The sequence below is a fragment of the Erithacus rubecula genome (assembly GCF_903797595.1).
Source record: "Erithacus rubecula genome assembly, chromosome: 20".
In the NCBI taxonomy this organism is placed as follows: Eukaryota; Metazoa; Chordata; class Aves; order Passeriformes; family Muscicapidae; genus Erithacus; species Erithacus rubecula.
Genome location: NC_136672.1, coordinates 8,071,497 through 8,088,649, shown reverse-complemented (window position 1 = coordinate 8,088,649; position 17,153 = coordinate 8,071,497). Strand labels below are relative to the sequence as shown.

General features: G+C 38.2%; 1 protein-coding gene and 1 long non-coding RNA gene across 4 annotated transcripts; one reads left to right on the top strand and one right to left on the bottom strand.

The window, feature by feature from the left end:
* Positions 1 to 11: 11 nt before the first annotated feature.
* On the top strand, positions 12 to 12,966 carry LOC306810734. 2 transcript variants are annotated; one of them, XR_013776540.1, is made up of 4 exons: positions 5,180 to 5,628; positions 7,482 to 7,557; positions 11,881 to 11,992; positions 12,791 to 12,966. It is a non-coding gene; the product is annotated as an uncharacterized lncRNA (long non-coding RNA). The 2 variants fall into 2 exon arrangements; XR_013776539.1 differs by lacking the exons at positions 5,180 to 5,628; positions 7,482 to 7,557 and adding an exon at positions 12 to 213.
* ATAD5 (ATPase family AAA domain containing 5) lies at positions 2,943 to 17,052 on the bottom strand. Of its 2 annotated transcripts, none has more exons than XM_079323600.1 (23): positions 16,702 to 17,052; positions 14,024 to 15,801; positions 13,597 to 13,684; positions 12,762 to 12,926; positions 12,460 to 12,598; positions 11,898 to 11,982; positions 11,252 to 11,433; positions 10,663 to 10,832; positions 10,232 to 10,385; positions 9,713 to 10,006; positions 9,442 to 9,538; positions 8,842 to 8,924; positions 8,607 to 8,752; positions 8,318 to 8,468; positions 7,688 to 7,858; positions 7,383 to 7,498; positions 7,203 to 7,296; positions 6,907 to 6,971; positions 5,849 to 6,029; positions 4,974 to 5,164; positions 3,849 to 4,681; positions 3,346 to 3,510; positions 2,943 to 3,155 (listed from the first exon to the last, which is right to left on the bottom strand). In XM_079323600.1, exons 1-23 carry the CDS (start codon positions 16,771 to 16,773, stop codon positions 3,077 to 3,079), a joined length of 5,499 nt encoding a protein of 1,832 aa, XP_079179726.1. In that variant the 5' UTR covers positions 16,774 to 17,052; the 3' UTR covers positions 2,943 to 3,076. The 2 variants fall into 2 exon arrangements, with proteins under 2 accessions (XP_079179726.1, XP_079179727.1); XM_079323601.1 differs by having other exon boundaries at positions 10,663 to 10,820; positions 16,702 to 17,051.
* Between the last annotated feature and the right edge of the window lie 101 nt (positions 17,053 to 17,153).

Genomic DNA, 17,153 nt, shown 5'->3' with positions numbered 1-17,153 from the left:
TCCTCCACCCGCCCATCGGCCCGGCCCGCTCCGCTCCCCGCCGGCTTTCCCGCAACGAGTCGGGAATTCCTGCGCTGACAGCGCAGGGCTCGTATGCGCAGCCCCAGCTTTGCCCCAACCCCACCTCTCTAAAAAGGTTTACAAAGCTGGCTGGGTACCAGAACGGCAGTCGGGCCCCAGACATCCAGCACAGCACCGGGACCGCCGGGCCAGGTGAGTCCCGCAGCTCTGCCCCACTGCGAGGGCTCACACAGGCTCTCAGGGAGCTCGGTGACACCAAGCAGCGCCAGAAAAACCCTCACACATAGCTCAACGCGGGGACAAAACAGCATTTCCACCTTCACAATGTTCCTCTTGATGATAAAGCAAATGGCAAAAAGTTTGTGACTTAATATTGTTTATCTAAGACGAGTAAAGACAAAGAGAAAAATGTGAAACAAAGATTGTCAGGAAGGTTACTTAATTCAGAAAAATATATAGAGGTGTTCAAATATTTTTTCTAGTTTGAGGTTAAATTTAATTTGCATTGCTATAGTGCAATAGTAAACAATGCTTCTTTAGTAAAGTTTATCTACAATCTTGTAAAAATTTTGTAGATGACTAAAAACTAGACATGTACTAGCAGAACCTTTCTTCCATCTTCTAGCAGCAGCTGAGTATCTGAAAAGTTGTTCAACTACCTACATAGAACCTCTTTTCAGCACTCACCCTCTAGGAACTGCATACTGGAATGTAAACCTGGATTTAACTTTCCTCAGGTAATCTTGCAAGCCATACACCAAAGCTTTCTGCTAGCTTAATTTTAGTGTCCTTGCAACTCCTGTGGAATAAAAGGAACATTTTGTATGACATTTGAGGAGTGGTTATTTATATCTATCTTTTACACAGACTTGATAGTCTTGCTTTTGAAAGGGTCTTTCCCTCCTCCCACCTCTACTCTCCTGTAGCACTAACACAGTCTAAGCCTTTGGCTCATTCTTGCAACCATAACTTCTTTCTTCTGTATTATTCATGAGATGGTAGAATAATGTCACCCTCATTTACATTCTGGAAAGTAATATTGGAATGACAGGAAAGAGAAAGAAAATCTTGAAATTTGGTTGAGATTTCCCCAAGAAGAACAAGATTGTTGGTTTTGTTTTCAAGTTGCTGTATACCTACTCGTAACTGCTGCTTAAATGGGAGAGTCATTGTGAAACTCCGGGGTTGTTTTTACTTCTGATTTCAAGACAGAAGTTAGCTGGAAGGGCAGTACATAAAGGACTGACCAGGACCCAAACTAGTGCAGGAAAATATTTTGCATCAAAAGCAGAAAAATTTCACAGTACTAGAATTTGTGAAGCATTTCCTTCTAGGCAGAGTTAATCAAAACCAGCCCCAGGTCCCTTTTCCTCAAGCCCATCCCTCCTGGAAACTTGATTTATTTTAGCATACAAAAGATACCCCTACCTGATGCATCAAAATCCAAAGGTGCTAATTTATCAGAACTCAAATCATCACATGAAGATTGTCTTTCATTCAGAGTAGCTTGAGGTGATTTCATGTGATAAGTATCTGATCAAGAAGGGAAATTGAATTCCACCTTACCTTGTGGACATCACAGCAGATTCTGTAAACTTCTTAAGGCAGTTATTAAAACCAGAGAGCTGACTTCAAAAGAAAGTAAATTGTCTCTCACTGCTTTCTAATTTGGGTCTTTCAAATCACCCCTGAATCTCCTATAATACTACTACTTAATATGATTGTTTCTGATTTATGTAGGTCCCCACTGTAAACCTAGTTAGATTGATAGTGTCTTTAGAAAGCATTGAACAGATACACTTTACTTTTTAAAAAAAATTTAAAATGGTATTTATTTTTACAAATCATACATTGATACAAAAGATCAAGCCATGAAGATTTTAGCACTTGAACTTTTTGATAATTCTGGACTATGGAAACAGTAAACTACAAAGATGATCTACAATGCAGAAGCTTAAAGTAATTTACTGTTTCCATAAATGTTTCTAATTCATGAACATCTTTAAGACATGAAAAATGTAAGATAAGACCAGAACTAGCAAAGGGGCTTCCTTATATTTACAGAGACACTGAGGTAAGTGGAGCACCACTGCATGGCAGCAGTCTGACTGAGTTTGAGGAACAGGAACAGTCCAACTGCAAAGGCAGAAAAGTACATGGTTTAACTAATTCCAGTTTTAAAATCCATTAAAAGTTATGTTTCAGGAGTTTTGTCTTTCATGCAACAGAAACACTGAGATTGTAGCAGTCTCACAAATTTATTGTTGTATAAAAACGGATTCAATCACAAATAATCAGGCTGAAGTTTTGTCAAATACAAAAAAAAAAAAAAAAAAAAAAAGTTTTAGAACACAATATACAAGACTAGAAGTAGTTAAATATTCCTGTACCCAAAGTAACACTGGGATAATTGTTATTTACAAAATCTTGCCTAAATCTTTTGAGACCATGTTGAGCTACAGTAATAATTTCTCTACCCTTTTAGGAGATTAACATGCAGATCTGACAGCTGTAAACAATGAAAGGAATGTGTACAAATATATGTACATTGAGGCATAGTGCTTTGTAAGGACTTTGTTCCTTGTGGTCAAAGTGAAGAGTTTTAGTCACTTAGATTTTGGAGGACTTGTTGCATCCTGTCTGTGCCCCCTCCCACCTCAATTTATCACTTTAATTGCAAATTCAGAAACAAACTTATTTGAACAAAATGGTCTCCTCAGAAAACAGCAGCTTTGCTGTGGAAGTTGTGATGGTTGTTACAAAATCACTTCTTGCTATGTGATCCACAAATTAGAGAGAGAGCAAGAAGTCCTCCCTGAATAGTTTGTGCATATAATATTATGAATGCCCTTACTGGACAAGCACCAAACAAACCCACACTTCAGCTGTGGAGAGCAGTATAATGACAATAGATATATACATTATTTTAAATACTTATAAAATTTAATATACAAATGGCTCTGAATATACAATAATGTGGTAATTAAAAAATATCCAAACAAACTGTGGTGAGAATACCACCATTAGGCACAAAGTATTTCTGGTGTTGGCAATTTTAAGGGAAGTCCAAAGACAGACTATTTATCACTTGTCTGGGTATTTCAAGATGAATCCCTTCAAGATAATGCAAGAACCTATTAAAAAAAAATGTAAAAAAGACTGTTAAGGGAACAAAGTTAATTCCAAATATAAGGCAGCACTTTTATTATTTTGAGACAGATGTCCACCTTCCTTGCCTAGAATTATTTGACAAAATATTTTATTAAATTCCTTAACTACCTTCTATACTGAAATGTAGCAAGATTTAGGAAAACCCAAACTTACCTTCTTTTAGTCTTCCCTTGCTCTTTAAGCTTCTCAGACCTGCAAATACTGCGGAGAGTGGGGAGGTATTCAAGGGTACTGGCTTGCTTATTGCCCAGGTTTAAAGGACTTCTGGAAAACACAGTTTTGATGACAGCCAGCCTCTTCTGTGCTTTTTTGTGAGTGCTAAAATGAGAATGAGAGAATGAAGCTTTATTGTTTCTTATTCAAGAAGGTGCAGTGATGATTTTATTTCTTTAGGATCAAAGCCACTGGTTTTAAGCTCCTTTAAACTGATGTCCAGAACTACATCCCAATGGATCAGACATCTGCAGCTTCTAATTACACAGCATCACAAAGCTGCACTTGGACAGAAACATGAGGACCAGCAGTTTGTTTGGCCATGTTCTTGTCATAGTGGTATGAATGTGTATACATCAAATCTGAAACAGTCCTACACCCTGTGAAATGTTCTTCCTGACAAATAACTGCATTATACTCCAGAAGTATTAACAAAATCTTACCTTGGATCAGCTGTCTGACTGAAGGATATGCAATCCCTTGTGTTTGAGACAGGCAGAGTAAGTCCCTTCAGCTGATCACTTTCAGATGTTCTACTGGTACTCAAAAAGGATTCCAAGTTTTGTGAAATACTAACAGAAATTTTGGTGAAGCTAAGTGCTTCAATAGCTGCCTTTATTTCACTACAGCTCTGGGAACTCCACCAATCAGTATTTTCTATACTGAACTCATCACAGAGACCATTTCTGATTTTGGCATTTGTCCAATGAAATTCTTCACTTTCAGAAAACTCCAGTGGTTCCCTGGTGTTAGTGTTTACACAGCAATCCAGGAAGGACATGTTTTCCACAAACTCAGACACTGAATTCAGGCACTGAGAAACAACTGCAGATCTCTTCCCATTTGCTGAGGTTTTAGTTTTAACTTCTTTTTGTTCTTGATGCATCAACAATTTTGATTCCTTTTTATTTATTTCAGCACATGATTTAGGACTGTCTGATGGCAAAGTTATGAATTCAGCTGAATAGTTCAGCTCAGAATCAAATAAGTCACTATCATCCAATATCTCAAGCCTTTTCTGAGCCTTTGTCTTTTTAGACCTTTTTCCAGGGCTACTCTTCCCAGAGCAAGAGCTCTTAGTAGATCTTTCTTTTGAAGAAACTATAGTAGTCCTTTCAAGTATAGACTTAGAGGCTTCAGACTGGTTTGACAGAACTTGCACTGGTAAGGGAAGAATAAGTTCAAGATTATTATATACAAAATCCACATGCTTCATCTGGAATTCTGTGAGAAGCTGCATCAATTTATTCCATTCCTCCACGGTTGTGATTTTGTGCTGCAAAATAATAATCATGACATTTTTATCAATATACTAAAACACATTTTTTTTTAAATAAAAATGTTACTACAGAATATCTCACACTCCTGGCTTTGTGCCTATGAGGTGAGGGACTGTTTTGCTTGCAGACCACCCCAGTTCAAACTGTACTTGATAAGCACAGAATTCTATAATTTCTACAACAAGCCTTTTCAGAGATTTGCTTCTAAGATGATGCTATTGCTAGTGATGGTTATACTCAATTGTCTGGCAATCATTCAAAATACTAACAAGTCAATTATAAAAATACCTTAAGAAATGTAAACAAATCTTCTGAAGGCAACAGGATGTTCTTAAGGCCAAGCAATGTCTCTACACAGCCTGTATCACATTTTGGAAACTCCTGAAGATGTGCATCCTCAGCTTGAGGAAAATCCACCTTGGAATTGTTAGACTTGGCATGATGAATGACATTATCTGCCTTCCTTGTCTCTTCTCCTCCTGCACAGAGATAACAGGCTTTACTTGAAAGAGAACAACTGCATCATGAAATTGATTTTCCACCTCTTTGCCTCAGTTCCTGTCATGAAGGATGCTGTAACTGTCACCTCTTGCTGTGGTGCTGAAGGAACAGAGCAGCTGAAATGAAACATCCCCATGCCCCCATCACAGTGTTACCAACCTGCTCTCCTGCTTCCCAAGTAACCTTTGAAGGAGGCTGTGCCTCACTTGTCTCTCCCTGTCACTCCCTCTAACCCCTAAACTCCTCCTGAATCCTTTGGGATCAAGTTCCTATCCCTGCTTGCTTGCCAGCTGTCATGTTTTTATCCCTTTTTCAGCTCTGCTTCTTCTGGGTGAATTGCTACAACCCAGCTATATGGATAAAGAACTGCAAACTCTGAGGAAAATTACTGCTGGTTCCCTTCTTTGCTCAGTTTTGCTACTCAGAACATGAAAGGGAGATAGTAAGTACCATCATGACAGGCAACAAACCCCTCAATATTTAGTTTCTTATGCACTAATACAAGGCTTTGAAGTAGCTAAAAATAGCAGAACCCCCCCCCCCAAATATTTAGGAGTCTTACAAGAAGTTACCATTTATTCATACATGCCTAAGAATACTTCAATTCAGTCAAATTCATATATAGATGAATTTTTTTTTAAGATTAAATCAAATCAACATACCATGAGGTGCCAAACACTTCTCTTTCAAGCATCCACCTCCACTTCTAACCCAGAACTGTAAGTACAGAACACTTTGCCTGATATCACAGTTATTTGTGGTCAGCAGAGCAGCCAAGTCCTTCACATCTGTCCGTAGGTTCTCAGCCAGGCACAGAGCTTGGAGGTAGCTCACAGAGTTTATCTAAACAAGAGTGACAATAAGCCACTGAAACAACTCCTGCCAATCACACTGCAGCAAGTCACAAGAGCAAATTATTCTATTTGTGCTTGCAATACATTTTGCCTTTTAATACAGAAGATTAGTTTATTAAATCCGTAAGGAAAGTAAACTACTCAATCTCTGTAGTCTATGCCACAGATTTAGGTTCAATTTAGAAATTCAGCTGGTTAAAAACAAACACACAAACATATTCTGCTCATGGTCCTGAGGCTACTTACACCTTGTTTCTCATTACCAGTGATCAGCTTTTACTGAATTCATTTTAAAGGTTTTTCTTGCATTCTTTCTTTTAACTCTGCAATTACCTGGAAGTCCAATAGTTTCAGTTTCATGTTAAGAAATTAGCCCTTCTCAATTATTAAGTCCATCTGATTCCTGTTCATTTAGGTTTTTCACTTAATACACAGCTGCAAATAAAATTATTTGCTACACAGAACACTGGTGTTAACATTAAAGAAATAACCCATAATATTTCTAAAATAGCTCCTGTACTCTTTAATGAATGAATCAGTACTGAAATAACCAACCTTCAGATCAGAGCTATCAGATATTTATATAACTACATTCTAAAAACTAAATGAAATTATTAAGTGATGTTTTTATTGCAATTCTCATTATCACTATATTGTTTGGAAAATAAATCTTCCATGCTAGTAGAACAGTTTCTACATGTAAAGATAAATATGTTCTACACATCCTTACAGAAACCCCAAAGACATGTCAGACAAATATGTTACATCAGAAATATATAAACCTACCCCATCATTTAAATGTCAAACTGAAATCAGGTGACAATTACTTGCTTAGGATGTACCTGCATTTCCAGACACAGACTTACCAGAGAAGGGGTTTTAAAGTTGATCTCTTCAAAAGAGCCATCAAACATCAAGCTGAATGTTGGATCTATAGAGAGAGATCAGTGAACTGTCATGACATTATGTTCAAACCCCATTATTTTCTTTATCCTTTAGAGCAGCCAGTACCTTCATTCAAACACTCAAATACTTTCTTTACAGTAGCCACTCATTTAATTTTGCATTTAGGAGCAGCATTCAACCATCACCATTTACAGGCTCTAAATAAAAGTGACTCTTCTGTCTGTAAAACCTAATTACTGTTACAAACACTACTCACCATTGGTAGTAAGAATTACAGGTCTCTTTGCAGTTGCCATAAATGTCTTTATTGCATTTAGAAATCCTGCATCTTCATCAAATATTATATCCACCTACAGAAAACACAGAGAGTATCAATAGCTTGAGCAGCAGTTACAAGCTGTGAGCCCAGTCACAGTACATTTCATGTGAACTTTACCTCTTCAAAAAGGATGAGAGATGTTGCACTTTTCCTGTTGTGTTCTCCTCCTTCTTCTTTGTTTATTGTCTTAATTTGAGCATCTTTCTTTACTTCCAGTGAATTCTGAGTATTTCCTGCAGATGGATGAATAATTGAGCAGGAAGGAGGAGTGAAATCATTTAATGCTTTTCAGGTACTGGCTTCAAAAATTCCCCATGTATCAAATGCTTAAGAGAATCTGTTCTTTTCTCCACACAGCTCCATATACACAGTGTAGCATTTCCATCTCAGAAGGTAATTCATTATTAAAAAGAAATACCTACCTCCATTTTTTTCTTCAGATGTTGCTTCTCCATCAATAACTTTACATTTGGAAGAAATTTTGAAGTAGTTTGCAAGTGTTTTAGAAGGCAAGCTTCGTTTTAATCCTGCTCCTTTTGGTGACAGTGGTGGTTTTCTTGGAGAAATAACTTTCTTTGGAGAATACATTTTTTCTGCAAGGTATGTTTTATATTAAACTTCATCTGGAGATACAATGTCAAACTGATATTTCTCAGAAAAATTTAAAGTGAAACCCATTTTTTATCTATGGTAAATGACAGGTTTACTGTGCTGATTTTTGCTTGTTTTTCTTTTCTCTTGTTACAGGAAAAGCTTTCTGTTCAACTTTCTATTCAAATGCTACAGCACTTGCTCCACCACTGCAGAAATAACATAATCAAGAGTCAGTATTTTAATAAAGCCATCATTTAATTTGATCTGTAGTTGTGTTAACCAACAGACCAGTTCTTACTCTTATGGCCAGGTAAGCTAAATCTGCTGTCTTTTTAAAAACAAATGACATCTGAAATTTGTTCTGGGAATTCAGTCTTTAACAACTTCCTCCCCTCTATAAAACCCACCCCATAATTCAAACCAAACAAAGAAGCCCAGATAAGAACCATGACACTTACTTGGTGACTTGGCAGTGCTACAGCTGTTAAAAAAGCAAGGCTTGTGTGCATTCACACCTTTTTTATCCACTTGATGAGACTGAGTAGCTTCTTTCAGCTGGGACAGAATCTGTCTCCCACTACGCTGGCAGGAGGCATTGACTTCAAATATCTGCAATGGTAATAAATTTACAAAAAAAAAAAAAAAAAAAGGGAAAATTAAATTGTAGAGGTTTTGTATTACAAATGCTTTTGCATCATTAGTTATAAATAACAAAAATGCACTGAGCAAAGAAAAAACTCCACAAACCTTAAACCCAAGTTCCTGAGCACAAGCATACACTGCAGCAGTTTTCCCCACTCCTGGTGGGCCAGTTATCAGAACTGTATTGCAAAGGGTTGTCTCTTCTTCAGTATCAGATTTACAATCTTTAAAGTCAAGGCTGCTTAAAGAATCTGTATAATTATTAAAAAGAAAATAAAGGATTACTGTTATTTTTTGCCAACTTTTAACAGAAGAGAAGCTATATTAATTCCATCAGTACCTTCTTGCTCTTTATCCTCCTTTTCCCTTTTCTGATTTCGTTTTTCCTCCAAATCAGCTCTCTTTTTCCATTCTTGTAACCAACTATAAAAGGGAAAAAAAAGAATAAAAATTGCAGGTGAATTAAGTGAACCAAGATGGAGCAGAATGTAAAACCAGAGGACATCAGCCACTTGTTACCTTACAGAAACCTGTAAAGTTCTTTCAGATAAAAGCAAAAAAATGCTCAGGATTTGATTATTTGTAGAAAAGGTTTCCTTTTTCATTCTCCCTTCTGTTAGCTGGTTGGCCTAAAACCAAGTCACTTGGTGAACAACCTATTCACTCATAATTCAGTGTCTTTTTATCAGATGGATCTTTAAATTCTGTGTAAGAGCCACACCAGTAACTTAAACCCACACAGAAAATTTAACTGAGAGCCTGATGTGTTAGGTGGATTTCAGTGCTAAATTCCTGACCAAAGCAGACAGTACAGCAAGGTCAGGATCAGGATGTTTGGAGGGAAGTACAGACAAGTACTACTCTCTCAGTACTTGAGCATTATCAAGTAACATGAGGTTTTGAGTTATTTTAAGAATGGATCCATGTTCCAACTTCTGACCTGTGTAGCCTTTCAATTTCTTTCTTGTTCCCTACAAGTTCACTGGAATCTTGGGGCTGATATTTTTCTGTCCAGAGCATGTCTTCTTTTTCCACACCTGCAGAAAAAATATTGGTTTTGAACAGTTCTTCATGCAATAGAATTGATGAAATCTAGCAGATTTAATCTAGCAGATCTAGATATGATTTTTGCATCACAGTGGAAAGCTGACACATATCACACATATGCTTCCTTAATGCAAAGATTAAAATGAGACAGGAAATGCAGTTACCTGAAAGTGCACTTGGATCTGATAAACACCCAGTGTCTTCTGTCAGGCTGTCTGGTTTCTGGGTCTTGTTTTTTCCCAAGTGTGTGGCTAGTCCTGTCTCTGCCTGTTTTTCTCCAGATATGGAAGGAATAAGGTTTCTGGAAACTCTTGATTTCATTTCAGTCTCTTTACCTTCAAGCTGTTTTCTTCTTTTTGATTTGCGGTCTTCTGTTTCTTTCCTTTTCCTCTTTGTTTCCTTCCAATTGTCAGGATGTTTCTCAATTACATCAAGATTTGCAGTGCCATCTCTGCTTTCTAAGAAAAAAAAAGTGCATCCATTTAAAATTTCAGGCTATGTCCATTACTTCTGTACATTCACTTAAGCCATATTTGAAGAACTTGGTCAAAATAATCTAAAATGTGAGGATCAATTTATTTCCAACAACAGTATTCCTTCAGTAATGTATTTTTAAAAATTCCCAGTTGTTTTTTAATGCCACAGAGAACATGGGTGGTTTTCTCCCAACATGGATTCCTAACCTGGTGTGCTGTTTTCCAATGCCATCCGTTCTGTTTGCTTTTTCAAGAACCTGGAGTAGTATTTTCTCACTGGAAATTGAGAATTAAAAGCCACAATTTCATCTAGCAAATCTTTCTTGAGTGCATCATGAAGAGCTGGTCGGTAGCCTGAAAGCTGCAATACACACACAGAGAATTACTCAAAAACTTTACACAGAATGCTTTGCATAATTTAAACTGGTAGTATCTTGTTAAATTCAGAGATTAACAGAAACTGTTAAGAACTGATGAGAAGTGTCTAATGGTAAGTAAGATGCAAAATGGGTAACTCACACACTGGGAAATTAAAAAAAAAACCAAATTACGGGACTGAAACAAATTCAAACAACAGAATTTGTTAAAAACATAACTCCAAACAAATATAAAAACAAATTGAATTTCAAAGTACTAACCCCAGGTGCAGAACAATTTCCAGTTTGTTTTGAATTCACTGTGGAAAATTCACCAAGTGAGAGAGTGATTTTTGTGATGTTGGTGACTTCAGTACTCAGTTCCCTCAGCTTAGTTAATAGAGGACATGATGGTGATTGCAATTTCCACATTGGAGAACCTACAAAAGAACCCCCACAAAACCAAAACAAGAGTTAACTTCTATTCTAGGGAAAAGAAATGGAGTGGTATTCTCTCTTTTGTGAAGTCTTTTGCTTTGTCAGAGGGAAATGGTTTCTGCCCAAATCAGTCCAACACAATCTTTATTTTCCTAATGGGAACTTAACAGACCAACTTTTTTGACTAAATATTAAGAATTTTTCATCCTTACCCATGCATGTGTAGACTACTTTAGCATCAATTTAATTTGTACATTTTGTATTCAAAAACATCTCACTGGAAGCTTCTAAGTTTTGTTCTCTTACTGAGACACAAAACAAGAGGAAACTCCCACCTATTCCAGTCCTAAGCTGTTCAAATCTTTTCTGCACAAATTCCTAAGAAATGATTATGTACATTTAAACAAAACTCAAAAGCTTAACACAAGCTTACAGTCATCCTTCTGCTGTACATGGACAACAGTCTTAAAACAGGAACTTGCAAGAGAGTATGCTTCCATTGCTGCTGCCTTCTTTGCAATCTGCCTTTTCAGTGACTCTGGCAGTCCACTCATCAGGAATTCACGTTTTGCTCTGAATGGATCATCATCCTGAGAATTTTCAGATGCATCTTGGCTTTAATGAAAACAGAAAAGAAAAAGAAAGAAAAAAAATATAGAATTAGTAGAACTTCCTGCTATGCAAGGCTGAATTTAATCACATTCTCTTCCAAATTAGTTAAAAATAGTCTGTCAGAACTGCTAAAATTAATTTTAATGTAGTTAGTTTGAAATTAATTCTGTGTTAGAAATTTTAATCTAAAAAAAATTATCTTTGGTTTTGTATTTTTATATCCATTTTGAGATTTCTTTTTAATCAGTCATCAACTACATTTCCAGACATCTAATATGGTTCTAAAATGGTTGAGGAACTCTCCAAGACACTCCTAAAATTTTGCAGGCAGATTAAAATATTAATCAGTATAAAAGTCATTAATATTTATAGCACATTTCAGTAAGTGTATTTAAATCTGTAAAATGAGAGAATGTTAAAGTAACCTTGAAACACATTTTGATTTTTAAGCACTCTTGACAACTGACCTGCTTTCATCATAGATCACAATTGGTTCACCTGCAGAGTTTTGAGCATTTGTGCCTAGGCAGGAAGGTGGACATCCTAATTTCCCTTTAAAAAGGTAAAAAAAAATTATTATATTAGCACTGATACAAGATTCTAACCTTGCTTCTGTGTTCACTACCTGCATGTTTAATGTAACATCATCAAGGAATCTCCTTTTCTTAAGGGAAAGCTAAATATTTTAACAAAATTCATTATAGCTTTATTTCTAATTATTTCCTCAGTATAGATGCTATTTTCTAATATTAGGGAAAAAAAGGATGCAACAAAAATGTGGTATATGATTGACAATTTTTCAAACAAACAGTTGTCCTCAAATGAAGAAAAAGCAAATCAACAGATGTAAATAACCTCTACATTATTAATTCATACAAAAAGGAAAGGTATATATTGGAATATTATACAAAATAAATCAGAGAAAAAGATTAATATACTCAAAGGCAGCTTTATGAAATAAAGTTACAGTAGCCAATAATATAAAATGTTTCTGTAGCAAAAAATAAACAGTCAATAAAACCAAATTACCACCGGAGTTCTTTGCAACCTTCAAGATTTTAGATTTCTTCCCCAGGACATCATTTAAGCTCCGAAGTTTCTTTTCCTTCACAGTCTGCTCTGTAGCAGTGACACTATCCATGCTTGAATCTAAAATGATTACTGATTCCTAGAGGGAAAGCAAATCTAGTAAGAAAGGAAAGCCAACTTCTCCTCCTTTATTAACAATACTTTACAAACATTTCTTGTAAAGAATCAAATAGGAATCATTTGTGTTGCTTATATCAATCAGAAATATATAAAAATATTCCCCCCACAAGGTGCAGCCTTACATCACTTTCTTCTAATTTCTTCTTCTCAGCAAGAATTCGCTGTCGAGACGAGCGTCTCACGGGAGCTGCTGAGTCTTCATTCACTTTTGATCTGCTCTGCTGTATAGCCTTTGCTTTTTCAATCAGCTGCTTTGCTTTGGAGATGTTTTTAGAAGTGGAGTGTATCTGTTAACAAAGAACAAAAAAATGAAATAGCAATTAATAGTACTCTCTTCATTAAGTACTTTGCATATAATTTTTCACTTTCGTAGAAGTATGTAGCTGTTGCAAAATTTCATTGGTGTCAAAAAGAAAATGAAATAATTGAAAGGACAAGCAAACTAACAGTTTTCAAAAGGGAGTGAGAGGCCAAGGAGATCCCAAATTTTTTCATGGAACAAATAAAATATGGGCAGTGACATTCTTAAGCTTCAGCTGTTTTGCTGTGCCCAAAGACTATCACAAATCACTGGATCATTTAGGTTGGAAAAGACCTCTGAGACCATCAAGTCCAACCTCTGGCCAATCACTACCTTGTCAAGTAAACCACAGCACTAAATTCCATGTCCAGTCATTTCTATATCCCATCCTGAGAACCTGCAGCACAGGAACATGCTATTTTATGGGATTCCTCTGTTGTGAAAGGTGGATTTTTACTAGTAAAACATGTTTTAAGATCTAAGGTACAAGAAACTATCTCAAATTTCATCATAAATCAGAGTATATTCCCTTTCCATAGGGCAGCTGGGAACTGTTATATTGTATTACACCAGATTATTACAACAAACTGAATACACCACAGATATACCCATAGAGGAAATTACAAAACACTGACACCAATTGTTACATAAATTACCTTTGTGTTTCCAGAGTGAGACTCTTCATTTTTCATTGCTTCAGCTTTATTTGATTTTGTAGCTGCTTTGATACGTGTAAACCTCATTCTAATCAAGGAAAAAAGTATTATGAAATTATTACTGGTTAATAAAGGGAAATGTTCCTCAGAATCCCATTTTCAAAAGCCATTGAAAATACAGTGTTGTAAACAGAAGCAACTCCCCAACTGGTGGTTGAGATTTTTTTGTTGTTTGGTTGGGGTTTTTTTGATGTCTTTAGTACAAACACATTTATAGTCAGGCTTTTGTTCCTCTCTATTTTTACCCACCATGATCAGCATCCATGCAGCTCTGGTATACAATCCATTTATAATTAGGTCATATATTCAAAATATTTGCATACAATTAATGGGCAAAAAGTTAGAATATACTCTGAAAGGTTTTTACCTTATTGGGCTGTTTCCATCAAAGGGCACAGTAATCACCTCAGCTCTGTACATGTTGTTTGTCTTGCAGGATTGTCTGTGTGCTTTAGGGGTGGAAGTGTCTAATGGGCAGGAACTTAATTCATCTGCAGAACAGGCACTTTTAGCTCTGGGCTTTTTAGGAGTAACATTTGTTGATGTTTTGGTTTTCTGCTGCCTTAAACTCCTCCTTAACTCAATCACTTCTGGACTTGATGAAATTGTTGCATCTATGGTGTTTTCCACAGAAACAACACTAGCACCTGAATCTTCTTCTCCAGTATAATTGCTGGTGTTTGAGACATCCATTTCCTTAGTTTCTGAAGTCTTCTTTCTTCTGTTTCCTTTTTTCTGAACCTTCCTAGATCTTCTGGGTTTAGTTCTATTGCTTTTAGGTTTGGAATGTGTGTATTTGTCCACATAATCTTCTGGTATCCTGCTTTCTAATCCTTTATTTGAAGGAACGCTATCTTCAGATCCTTCTTTTTCTTTCAAAGACACTGCAGCAGCTTGCTTTTGTTTTCCAGGTGCCTTTTTAACTCCACTTTTTGCTACATCTGCTGTTGGTTGTCTAAAAGCTTTCATAAACTGATGCTTTTCTTCCAGAGTACATTTTGGCCTCAGAGAATCCAACCCTGCAGTCTCCAGAACAGCCAGCTCCAATTCTTCTTCCTCAATAACGACATTGGATTTTCTTTTCTGAGTCACCTGTTCAGTTTGCTCACTGTCCAAAAGGGCTGGGCTGCTTTCTTTTCCCCTTACACGTCCTTTCTGCTTCAAAAAAATGGAAGCTATTTTCCTAGTGCCTTTCTGTTCCTTATGTGAGGGAGGTAATCTGGGGGGAATGGAATGAACTTGTGCAAGGACAGTCACTGTTCTGAGTGGCAGCTGTTGGGATTCCTCACACTTTTCTGTGTCACTAATACTATCACTTTTGTCCATTTCATTTACTGTACCAGAAGTGTCCATTGCTGACTTTGTGTCTTCTTCAACATTACTTTCTCCCTGACTTCTCAAGAAGTCCTCAAATGACACTGTTATTATACAATTATTTACCTGGGATGTCCCATCATCTGTATGAACCTCAAAACTGGAATCACCAATAGCAGCATCACACTCTGCTACTGGATTTGTCTTCTCTTCAGTTTCCTTTTTACAGGTTTCATTCATCTGGTTTTCCAATGAAGAGCTTTCAGGCAAATCCATATTTACTTTGTGCTTCCTTTCCCTTGATTTTCTCATCCTGTTTTTTGATCCATTTGTTTCACGGCCAAAGTTTTTTGCATTTTTTCTGGAGGGGACAACATTTGGGAAGTTCTCTCTTTGATCATCTTTCTCTTCTGCTAATTCTCTTGCACATTTTTTGTCCACTAGTGTACAAGAAGCAATAAAGTCATTACTGTCTTGTTGCAGTCCTGTAGCTACTCTGCTGTCATCACTACTAATTTCAATTTCAAGGTCATGCTCAGATTCTTTCCTTTCTTTTGACCTGTTATTTAAATTTACTTTCTTCCCTTTTCTTTTCCGCTTTAAGGATGGCTTGAAAGATGATTTACATTCTTTGTCATCACCCTCCACCAGTTCTTTATTTTCTCCTACTGGGAATGCAGCATTCTCAGTTGCAGACGTCTTTTTAAAATAATCCAAGATATTGTTGGATTTTGGTGATGACAATGCTTTATCCACTGGTTTTGCTAATGGTGAAAAATACCTTGTGATTGTTTTCACAGAAGAATCTTCCTCTCGCCGCTTCTTGCATGGCTGCAAAAGGTACAACATCAACCTTAGTTTTTAAAAACTTAATATGACTAATATAGAACTTTTTCAGATGTCAAAAATCCATGCTAATGTGCTCAGACTGTGCATGCATCAACTATATCTCCATGTTTTCAGAGGTCATCTAAGCTTGAAATAAAGATTCTGCTATTTCAGATAAATAAAAATCCTGTTCTGAAACCTTGAGGTGGTCAAAACTGAAAGGGACCACAAGGTCTTTAGCTCTATAGAGATTTCACAATACTGTAAGTCTGAAAATCTAGGTCAATTCAGATGATCGACCTTGAGATGTTCCCCAGAGCATTTGTTGAGCATTTAAGAGGGAATTCTAACATCGCTTTAAAAAGTCGGATCCTACATCTGACATATCTTAGAAAGACACTGTACCTTTAAGAGTACTTAAAAAAGTGAACATAAGAAAATTCTTATCTCGTATAATGATTCAAACAAACAAACAACAACAAAAAAAGAGCATTTACTTCTACAGTTCCAAGTAAGACTGCGGCTCATAAAGACTTTTATAACTCCTGGTTTACCAGAAACTGAACTCCTCTGAAATCGCACCCTCAGAAACAGAAAACGCCTCTTCCCAAAGCCCCTCGAATGCGTTTAATGACAGCCCGGCCCGCGGCGCGGCGCCGACCGTCAGAGCGCCGGGAGCCCGGGCCGGGGGCCCCTCACCCCGGGCACAGCGGGGGAACACGGGCCGGGCCGGGCCGAGGCCAAAGGGGAGATGGCCAGAGGGGAGAATGTCAAAGGCAGCGATGGCCAAAGGGGAGAGCCAAAGGCGGCAAACGCCAAATGGGAGATGGCCAAAGGGGCGCCCCCCGCCAGCCGCATCCCCTCTCTCCGCCCTCACAGCACGACCCCGGCCGGCGTACTCACCTGAACGTCGCCGTCGCTCCCGGGGAGTAGAGGAGAGGCGGCCGCCGCGGCCACGGCGACCCTGCCCACCATGCCCCGGCTGCTGCGGGCGCGGAGCGCTCCCGGATGGCTCGGGGCGGGGGGAGTGCGGACCCTCGGCCCCGGGCGGTGCCTCAGGGGCTCGGGGCGCGCGCCGCCGCCATGGCCCCGATGGCGCCGCCTGACGGGCGCGCGCGCCGGGCGGGCGGTAAAAGCGCGCGCGGGACCAGATTCGGATCCTCCGCGCGGAAGGCGGGGGGCGGGGCCTCGGGCCCCTCCCACGTGACCCGCGCTCGCGGTCCAACGACCGCCAGTTGTCCCGGTCACGTGACACTTGCGGACAGGCGCGCGGTAGGAGCGCGGTAGCCCCGCCCCTGCCCCGCCGGGGCCACGCCCCCTCCTGCTCCCACTCCCGCCTTCACCGCTGTCAGTCC

Bases quoted from the DNA above. Each gene is read 5' to 3' on its own strand.
- ATAD5 (XM_079323600.1), bottom strand. From the start codon at position 16,773: ATGGTGGGCAGGGTCGCCGTGGCCGCGGCGGCCGCCTCTCCTCTACTC. The intron at 6,030-6,906 runs GTAAGTCTGTGT...ACTCTTGTTTAG, and splicing joins ACTTTAAAACCCCTTCTCTG to ATAAACTCTGTGAGCTACCT. The intron at 3,156-3,345 runs GTAAGTTTGGGT...TTTTTTTAATAG, and splicing joins CAAGGGAAGACTAAAAGAAG to GTTCTTGCATTATCTTGAAG.